This window comes from Meleagris gallopavo, chromosome 16, assembly GCF_905368555.1.
Source record: "Meleagris gallopavo chromosome 16, MGAL_WU_HG_1.1, whole genome shotgun sequence".
Taxonomy (NCBI): domain Eukaryota; kingdom Metazoa; phylum Chordata; class Aves; order Galliformes; family Phasianidae; genus Meleagris; species Meleagris gallopavo.
In genome coordinates, this window is record NC_139419.1 from 6870803 (window position 1) to 6880850 (window position 10048).

The 10048-nt window shown below is 46.0% G+C and overlaps 1 protein-coding gene across 4 annotated transcripts; it reads right to left on the reverse strand.

Moving 5' to 3' along the window:
• Window positions 1-382: 382 nt before the first annotated feature.
• Window positions 383-10004, reverse strand: UBFD1 (ubiquitin family domain containing 1). Of its 4 annotated transcripts, none has more exons than XM_085237752.1 (8): window positions 9855-10004; window positions 9461-9697; window positions 9186-9394; window positions 8109-8174; window positions 7784-7889; window positions 5956-6038; window positions 4889-4975; window positions 383-4693 (listed from the first exon to the last, which is right to left on the reverse strand). In XM_085237752.1, exons 1-8 carry the CDS (start codon window positions 9880-9882, stop codon window positions 4583-4585), a joined length of 927 nt encoding a protein of 308 aa, XP_085093878.1. In that variant the 5' UTR covers window positions 9883-10004; the 3' UTR covers window positions 383-4582. The 4 variants fall into 4 exon arrangements, with proteins under 4 accessions (XP_085093878.1, XP_085093881.1, XP_085093880.1 ...); XM_085237755.1 differs by lacking the exon at window positions 4889-4975 and adding an exon at window positions 5376-5417; XM_085237754.1 differs by lacking the exon at window positions 4889-4975.
• Between the last annotated feature and the right edge of the window lie 44 nt (window positions 10005-10048).

Sequence of the window (10048 nt, forward strand, 5' to 3'; positions counted from 1 at the left end):
GGGGGGGAAAGGAGGTTTCTAAAGCCAGTAACAAACACGGGACAGCACATGCTAAGCTTTAAGACCAGGGCTGTAGGGGCATCTGCTTTTTGGGGGCCGACCCTGCCCATATCAGGATGCTGGCTGGGCACACTCAGCACGATACGGGCATCCTATGAACTAAAACAAGGCCGTAGCCTACGGGTGAAGAGGGAGCTAAGGAAGTACTGCCTGTAACCCGCCTCCTTTTGTAATTAGCAACGTAAAGCACCGAGCTGAAATAACTGCTCCCAGAGAGCAACACTGATGGCATCGGGATCAGCCCTGGTGCAGGGGCTCTCAGCTGTGACACGAGCTGCAGTTGGTGTGTGCAGAGTGCCCAAAGACTCCAACACAGACAGACTTCATTATCAAACTTTAATTCATAAGACTAATTAATCTTACAGAATAGAACAATAGGATAACCAGTCAAGGTTACACTTAAAAAATCCAGCAGTGCAAATCTAAGACTAAATATGTCATCTCCCGCTCCCCAGAAATAGGCAATAGATTATTTAAAAATACCATTAAACATGGTACTTACATATTCCATTTAAAATAAATCTGCAGTGGACACAAACATCGAAGATCTTTTTGTTTTTAAAACAAGAAATGAAAGAATTGCTCAGAACATGGATAAGACATCGTGAACTTTTGTGAGCGCAGAGAACAAATCCGTGGCTGAAGCAACAGGAGAACATGGCACAGAATGAAAACAGTTTGATTGGGAAACAATGTTACAGAGGGAAAGAGAAAGCCAACAAAGGAAGGGAGGCCTGAAAGCAAACTTTGCTGCATGTTGGCACAGTGCTGGGTGGGAACGCTGTGCTGGAGGGGCATGGGCAGCACATGGACAGCGGGCACAGAGCACTGGGGCTGACATGGCACTGTGTGTGTGTGTGTGCCAGATGTGAGCACTGCGTGTGAACAGCTCGTCTGGGTCCTGGAACTCATCTCCTCTTCTCTCTTTTGTGATTTTAGTTACCTGTTTCTCATCAGACTCTGTCACTAACAGGAATTAATTATTTACTTTAAGTTTGATATGAAAAATGCGTAAATAATACAGCGTTTTCATGCAGGACACATTCTATGATCGGACCCAAACAAACTTTAAACGATATCTTTTTAAAACTCAGATGAAAAACAAATCCAGGAATCGTTTATGCTCGGGATGCAAAGTGGCTGCAGAAGGAATGCTGTGCTCTGAACAAGGAGAGGAAAGGGATCCTGGCAGCAGGCAGGGGATGTGGGAACAGCACTGGGGGAGCTGGAGCACTCCGAGTAGCAAACAGACTGCAGCAGGGCTGCTGGGGGGACAGGGCAGCAGCGGGGTGAGGATTGCAGCTGCCACTACACATTTGTGTTCTGGTTGCTTCCACTGAGCAGTAAACTGACACACCTGGTATGGTTTCCTAAGGAACCCCAAAAACAGCTCATGGGGAATGACACTTCTACACACAACAGGGAAACGATCTCCATAGAAAGGCATCAAATTGTTGTTTAAGTGAAGTAATTAAGCTTTTGCATAGGAATCACTGCAGCTATTACCAGAAACATCCTATGGAAGAATACACATTGGATCTCAAAGCAATCTTCATCAGCCAACTGAAAGCACTGCTTACGTCTTCACATCACATCTGACACCGTGTCTCAGTGGGGACCAAAGCTGCTTCCTGCACAGCACTGCTCCGTGCCCACCAGCCCTGGGGAGCACCACAGCTCTCAGAGCAAGCTCAGAGAAGCCTGGCACACAGCTGTGGTCAGACAGGCTGCAGCACAGCAGGACTAAACACACAGCATGTTCTCTTGGATGTTAATGACCAATGACAATAACCACCTCGGAGAAATGGGCACGCAGCAGAAGATACAGAGCTCCACATCCTTCCAAAAGAGAGAGGATCTTAAGAGATGCTGCTAAAGTCAGAAGGAATATTGGCCTCAAAGAACTCCTGAGAAACCCGCTGTAACAACCCAACAAACACCAATTAAAGCATTTCCAGTAAGCATCACTTTCCTATATTTTAAATTAAACTTTGCACATAGAATAAAAGAAATTCAAAAAAAGAATCTTCAAATAAAATTTAAATAGAAAAGAAGCACCTAAACAGGACCATTTTTGATCATCTTTGTTTATAATTTTTTCTTCTTCATATCTAAAGCTGCTTTGTAACCCCAACTTCCATACTCAGTTTGAGACAAGTTGCTGTCCCCAGTACAGGGTGGGAACAGGTGGGAAGGTGCTGCTCCTGGTGCCCTCTGGCCATGGCAGTGGGCAGTGCCCACGGTGCCATGTGTACTCACCGTGATCCTGCACCAAACCAGACTCCACAGCACCTCGGGGAGGAGCTGAGCCACAGATAAGTCCTCTTAGAGGCAAGCCAGGGAAAGAATAGGGGAGGAAATAGAGTGTGAATGGATGCAGGGAGCTCCAAGCAAGCCAGGCAGTGAGTGGAGCTGACAGCCAGAACAAAAGAGACAGATGAGTGCAAAGGTGAACCCAGGGGACAGAAGACACCAGCATCATTAATTACCCTCATACACCAGCTATAACAAATGATGGAGTGCTGCAGCACATACACCTTCCACCAGGGACTGAAAGTTAAAATTAAAGCTTTATCACCCGCACTGGCAATCAGAAAGTAAGAGTGACAGAAGAACTGCTACCTCCAACCCACTGCAAGAGCCCCCACCTGCAGCCCCCAGGGCTCCTGCATTGCTGCAGCACCACAGGCAGAGACCTCACACTATGGGAGTAACCAGAACATCACTAGTTTCTATCTTGGATATGGAACACCTTTACAATTCATATTGCATCAATGCTCTAACTGAAAGGACAAAACAAAAGCTGCCTACATTGCTATCAAGAGCCTACAGGTAAATAAGCACCCTTAACACACACCATGAAGTGAACACTTTCCCAAGTCTCTCGGATAAAACAAAATACATTTAGGAGTTTGCACTTGCTGAGTTTCAACTGGGCTATTTCAAGGCAAGTGAAAAATGGATATGGAATATAGTCAGTTCAGCTGTTCCTAAAAGGATATTTCTAAGCAAGTTTCACAAAATGCTGAGCTATTTGAATTGAGGAATATTAAGCTTACAGGGTTGAAACAACCAAAACCAAACAGCGATCTGTTAGCTGCAGATTTAACACACAGCCAGACAGACTCAGTCTGACTGCACATACAATCCGGTAGGGGTGTGCACCTTGTCAGGACTGGAAGGTCCTTGCAGAAAACCTGAGATAAATGGCACGTTAATTGCTGAGATGACACTGAATACCACAAACCAATGGCACAGAACGGTATTTCAGACAGAACTGGATGCAAGAACTTACTGTAAGAACTTACTGTAAACTTGAGCCAAAGAAAAGCTGGAAGGTAACTGAAATTTCAGAAGGTCAGTCGCTGGACAGATCCCCCTGGTCTGGCAGGGTTCACTGAAGAAGATACCCATTTCAGATTTGGATCACAAAAGGCTACTGCTGTTATTTACGATGCAAAATGGCATCACAACTTCCCTCTCCCACCTCTGTCCTCCTCCCCAACACAAACAGGGGAAGGAAGGCGCATTCGGTTCACCTCCCCTGCAAGACCTGCATTACTGCACACAGCAGCACGGTCACAGAGCCCGGAGCTTTCTGTAGGTTTGTTTTCCAGTCAGACAGGTAAGCATCGTCACAACAGCTGCGATGTGACTCAGGGCTGCAGTGTGCACAGAGCTCCAAAACGCAGCACTCCGGGCACAAGTGGAGCAGAGATGGAAACAACGGTGGCACAAAGCAGGACAGCGAGCAGCACCGGGTCACAGTGCTTACAGAACATCTACAGGGGTGTTCCTCTGCTCCAAACATGCCACGGAGTATCAACCCACAACTTCCAGCACTGGGAGAGAGGGGGAATTAAACAAAACAACAACAACAACCAAAAAAAAAAAAAAAAAAAAAGAAAAAAAGAAAAAAAAGGAGGGCATCTTTGGGTTTAAAAACAAATAAATGCAGAGTTTTGCCACCAAAGATTCAAACCCGAAAGAAAAGGGCCAGCAGAATATGGCTTGCTGAACATCCATTTTGCATACTGTTACACTGCTTCAAGTTTATTTCTAAAAATAAACTGGTTCTGAAATTCTCAGTCACAACCAAGTCACTAAATTAAGTCTAATGCTCGTAACCGAAAGATTATGAAAATAGTTGTTTTTGTTCAAACCGTGTAAAAAAAGCCTCAACAATACATTGTAATAGTTTCTTTTTAAAACTAAATCGGAAGATTAACTCTCAGCAGATTTAAGTGTATTACACACAGTATTTTGTGAATTAGAATTTATTGATTTCCACTGCATTTTGCTTTAAATACGGTTGAAGCTGACTGCAGAAAAGGGATGGTGAAAATTTTAAGTTAAAAGTAAACTAATGGTGAAAGAACATCACCTCTGGCTTCCATCAATGCCTCTTTTATCATATTTTATTAATAAGTTCCAGGACTGTCACATCCAGGCATGCTGGAGGCCTCTCCCAGCAGTGTCCTTAGCTTTGTGTCATTTTCCTGTGCCAGAGGTGAGCGTGCTTTCAAAAATACTGCCATTTTCCCAGCACCGTGTCTTTGATTGCATCAACATATTGATTTGGTACCCAATAGACCCAGTAGTAAGATGCTTCTGTTGGGCCCAGCTGAAATGCCTGCAAAGTTAAGAACAACAACATTTACAAATGGGAAACAGAACAGCTGACAGCAGACAGAGCGGACGCACGTTTATCCTGTGCAAAATCACACAAGGCTGCTACACCACGGCCTCCTCCAGACACCTCTGTGCACTGCATGCATTTCATACGAAATTAAAGGAAACGTCCCTCTGTGAAACAACTGCAAAGTACCCGTGAGAGCGATGAGCTCTTTCCTTTTAAGATACTCTCGCTGCAACAAAATCTCTCAGCCAGTTTCAAGGACGTGAGGAATTTACTCTGGAAGACAGAACGTACTGTGTGACCCAAAGATAAGTCTCTACAGAAACTACTGGAATGCAGAATGCGCAGAGCTAGGAAGCTGAGCAGGAACTAATTAGGCAATGATCGTGTTTTAATTGGTGAAATCTCACAGATTAAAATAGATTTAGATAATGTCCTGTTCTCTGGTTCTGTCAGCAGGTAGAGGAGAGGACGAGCACCATAGCATGCCAGTAACCTCCACCCTTGTCTCAGAATCATTATTGTATCATATCCAGAAGAGGACTTTTCTTTTATCAGTGATCAAAAAACAAATATTTGAGCAAAGACTCGACCAGCTCCCTCCTGCAGACAGCAGTTTTAAGGTACAGCATTTCTTCCCCTAAAGAAAGGGCACAGACTTATATGAGGAACTTACTTCAGCATTAGAGGTTACTTATTGTGCTCCATAAAGCAAAACCTCAAAAGAAACCAGAGATTAAAAGAAACAGACAAAAAAAGTCCAGCAGAATCAGCACTGCTCTCCTCTTAACTGTGTTACTTTCCTGTACCCAATAGCAATTTTTCAGAAAATCCCATGGAAAAAAATATTACAGAATCAAATCACTTTTCACTTTTAAACCTTCAGCAAGGCCTGTTTACACAAACAGAATACAGTAGAAAGCAGAAATTAAACTAGATAAAGAAAAGTCTCTCTAATACTAAGAAATCCTGAGTTAAGCTGTTCCAGCAGTTAAAAAAAAAGTGCTGTCACAAGACAGAGGATACTAATTTGCAATGGCACTTGTGAAACCAGCCCAGATTTCCACAGAGCAGCAGGCACTCAGTGTGCCAGCCCAAATATTTACATTGTGTTAGCAGACAATGTTGACATTTTGACATTCCACAACACAACAAGCTGGTACTGCTTTCAGTTTCAGCACTGCTCTATTCTGATAGCTTTACTTCTGCATATTCTGTAACTGGAATGATATTACTGAAGTGGAGACGTTACTTACCATCATGTGATAATCCTCATGTCCTTCAATAGGTTCACTCACCACATTTTTAATGGACGCCATGGGTAACTTTTCTGTTCTCTCTACATTAAAATTGATCAAAGCATTATTTCTGACGTGTGAGGAAGCAGAATGTCATGCTAACTTCAAACACACCTCCATTACTTCCAAAAAACTCCACTCTTACCAGCACAGCCCCCACAGTAAGAGCCAGGCCAGGGGAGAGCATTCAGAACTGACTATCAAGGATGATACAGAACTACAAGGTGAAGACAGCTGAGCAAAGTGAGGCTGGCTAACCCTCAGCTAGCCCCGGCTTCATCCTGAGAAAATGCTCCACGGTTGCTTTATGAGCACAGGCAAAGAAACATTTATGGGTAAACAGGGAAAGAAACAGCAAGATGGCTACAATTCCTACAGCCTGATGCCAGCAGCAGTAACCACCACCAAGCACAAAGAACATCACTAGTGGCAGATTTCTCTCTTATGTCCCTACTCCTTTCTGAGGACTTAACCCCCAGGGAAATAAACATTGTGATGTAAAGACAAAAGAATCAGTTTCAGTTTTCCAGGACTGACAAATGAAAAAACCACGTTAACAGCCAGTTGTGTTCATCCTAGCCTGATGCATGGTATGTGCCACACATTTCTCAGAGCAGGAAGGAGTTCTTCCCCTAACAACAGCCAGCAATTACAGCCAGTCCCTGAAGGAAGTAAGCTGCTGCTAATTTTGGGAAGTAGGGGAACAGGTTATATTAAAGACAGTCAATTACGTGAAGAATCAAGTTTCAAAGCTTAAGAAGCAGTAATCTAGAGCACTTCAGATATACTGAACTTGAAAATGATGTACAAAGTAAGGGAAGAGCACTGATTACCTAAACATTAACCATGCATTTTGAATACATTATCAATGACAAAAAAACTCAGCTGCCCGACCTACAGATATATAGACCTATATACAGTCTCTGTTACTTCCCCTAAGAGATGCTACTCCAATGGGTATCCATAGAGTTTTTAAAGCCAGAAAGTTTTCACAATCAAATTTGTTGTAGGTAGGAAAGGAGATTTCTGCTTACTTTGGAAATGATGTAGCAGCTGAGTGTGCCATCCAAAGCTAATACTACATCCAATTAGGTTTCTTTACTGGCACAGTAAGCAAGCCCTTCCATTCATTAAAATATTGTCCCATCCCGGTCAAACTAAAAGTGCACAGCTTCCTTTGGAGGCAGGGGATTCTCTGAGATACTCTCAGTGCTGCATGCTATCACCACAGCACTTTCAGCTCCTCCTGGCACCACTCGAGACAGTAAACTGATTCCTCTGCACAGCAACACATGCTGTAGTTCCTGCAGTTGCACATCACTGAAACAAGACACCCCCCTAATTTTTGTTGGAAGGACAGATAACAACAAATATGCCAACACTCCTACTCTTATTCCCAGTTCTATGAATCTTCAGAGTCTCAGCCAAATCATCGGGCCTCTATGAGATGCTGGCATTGAACCAATGTTTATGAAGTGCTTTTGAGATACATGAGAAATGCCAAATATTGTAATTCACGTTTGGAGCTATGAATAGCAGACTGGAACGCATATCTACTGGCACCACTGAGCTCGAGTTTTTCAAGAACAGAAATAACGTATCAGCTAATGACCAACCATCTGAGAGAATGGCATTTGAGGAACAGCAGTAGAATCTAGTTTTGAAGTAATGAGATAATATTATCTCTTAAACACAGTTCAGTCACGCCAGAAGATATTTCTCATTCCCACGGTTTACTTATACTCCAATTACCAATTAACCACCTCACAGTTTTAGCGTTTCTCACCTTTTGTACCAATCCATAGCTGGTCTTGCTCGAGCTTAAAGGTCAATCTTACTTTCCCCCCTGATTTGTTGTACATGCCAGATAATGGCACAGCTGGTAGGTGCTCCTACAACAAAGGCAACGTGGTAAGTCACAGGGAAAGAAGAACAGGAAAAGCTGCAACATCTTGCTTTCTGAAGCATAAGAACAATCCAATTTAGCAGTTTTCTTCCCAAACAGAAAGGAAAGCTAAAACCAGCACAGTTGGTCTCAAACCACAAAAGACAAAACAAGAAAAAAACATCTTCTCTGATTGTGACAATGCCCCAGGTACCCACTCACCTACCTGAACACCCTTAATGGAAGGCATCACATCGTCAGGTTTTCCTTTATCCAATACTTTTCTGTGTTGCTACAATGTAAAAACAGAAATGAGAATTTACAGGAACACAACAGAGTTTCTCAATTTACTTCCAACACACCCTGAATCCAACAGATCCCAATAGCACTAGGAGACAGTTAAAGACTATCCATAGTCATTTATCACGCAGGAAACAGTTAATTTTCAAAGTTAACCGAGCACTCCCTATAATAGCCTGAATAAATTACAGAGATGAATAAAATCCCAATATAATGCGAAGGGTAACATCCTTCGTAGGGTGCACAAATACGTAAATATATACACATAAAAAGAATACAAGTTTCACTTTGAAAAGTACATGCTGAGTCACATGGTTGGCACTGGGCAAGACAGTTTTAACAGTCAGGGGTTATATTCAGTGAATGGTAGAAAGTCCTCTAGATCTGACAGTGCAGCATACCGCAACACAGCACCAAACAGGAAGATTAGAGCAGTAGTAACCAAGAAAACCATGCTCAGAGCTCATAAGTTGCTGAGTACCTTTAAGCAATGATGGAACTTACAGTGAACGTGAACTATGATAAATTATAGAAAAACAAAAGCACGTCTCATAAAGGTTGCAGATCAACGATGCACATTTTAAGTTTTTAATCTAGTTTATCTGAGGGAAGTCGCTGACACCCTGAGCTGAAAATCCTCCTCCAGCCCACAGCACTGCAGCACAGCCACAGAACGGCACTGTGGGAGGGATTCCCAGGTGTGAGGAGGATGCTCAGCAGCCACGCTGCCTTCAGCATGGAGGGAACTGCCCCCACACCCACTTTAAAGACACGTTTAGAAATCCATAGAAATTTTGTTTCACACCAACAAAAACTAGTTAGCTGTGAGATATAATTAACATTGGCTTTACTTGTGCTAACAACACTAAACGCTTCCATTGCTTACAGCCCTGGGGGGAGCACACAGCCCCGCCAGGCCCCCCACAACCGGGGAGCACACAGCACGGCACAAGCAGCACACGGTCCCACCCACTCCCTCCCAAAGGCTCCCTGGACCCCACACCTTCTGCCTGCAGAGCGGCTCCTTCTTGCTCTCCTCCACCTTCCCCTCCTGCTGCGCCGCATCCTTGGGCGTGTTGACAGCCAGCACGTCGTTGATGGTGGAGCCCACCACCATGATCTTGGCACCGTTGGTGACTTTGATCTCTCGCAGCGTTTTCTCCTCGGGCAGCAGCCCCTTGAACATCACCTTCTGCATGGCGGGCGGCAGGCCTGGGGGAAACGGGGAGGGGTCAGGGGGCAGCGGCCGGGAAGGGGCCTGGGGGCCGCCCCACGCACCTGTCAGCGAGTGGATCTTCTGCTTCAGGTCGGCGCCCGTGCTGTCCAGGCGGAACTTCACGTCGTACTTGTTCTTGTTCCAGATCACCCGCAGCTCCACCAGCTCCTGCCCGCTCTCCGCGTCGCTACCGTTGCTGACGGCGCCCGGCGGCCCGGCCCGGCACCCCTCGCCTCGCGGCGAGCCGCCCTCCCCGCCGCAGCCCGGCGCCTCGGCCTCCATGCCCGGCTCCGCGGCACCTGCGGGGAGCGGAGGGGAAGAGCCCGGCCCCGGGGAGCCGCCCAGCCCCGGCCCTCGGCGTTCCGCCTACCGCGGCCGGCCCCGCCCCGCGCCGCGCCGCGCCGGCCCCGCCCCGCCGGCCCCGGCTCCGCGTCGTCCCGGGCCGCCCGCTCCTACCTTCGGCGGCGGCAGAGGCGGCGGCCATGATGATTGTGTACAATCTGCCGCGGGGGGAGCCGGGAAACGCCGCCGCTGCGCGCTGGGCCGCGCCGGCCCCCGTAGCCCCGCCCACTTCCCCGCTCGCCAATCGCCGTTCCGCCCTCGGCCCCGCCTACCAATCGGATCTCCTCCTTCAATCCCGCCCCCGGGCA

Bases quoted from the DNA above. Each gene is read 5' to 3' on its own strand.
- UBFD1 (XM_085237752.1), bottom strand. From the start codon at position 9,882: ATGGCCGCCGCCTCTGCCGCCGCCGAAG. The intron at 9,698-9,854 runs GTAGGAGCGGGC...CGCTCCCCGCAG, and splicing joins CGCCTCTGCCGCCGCCGAAG to GTGCCGCGGAGCCGGGCATG. The intron at 4,694-4,888 runs GTACTTTGCAGT...TTAACTTTGCAG, and splicing joins AGAGCTCATCGCTCTCACGG to GCATTTCAGCTGGGCCCAAC.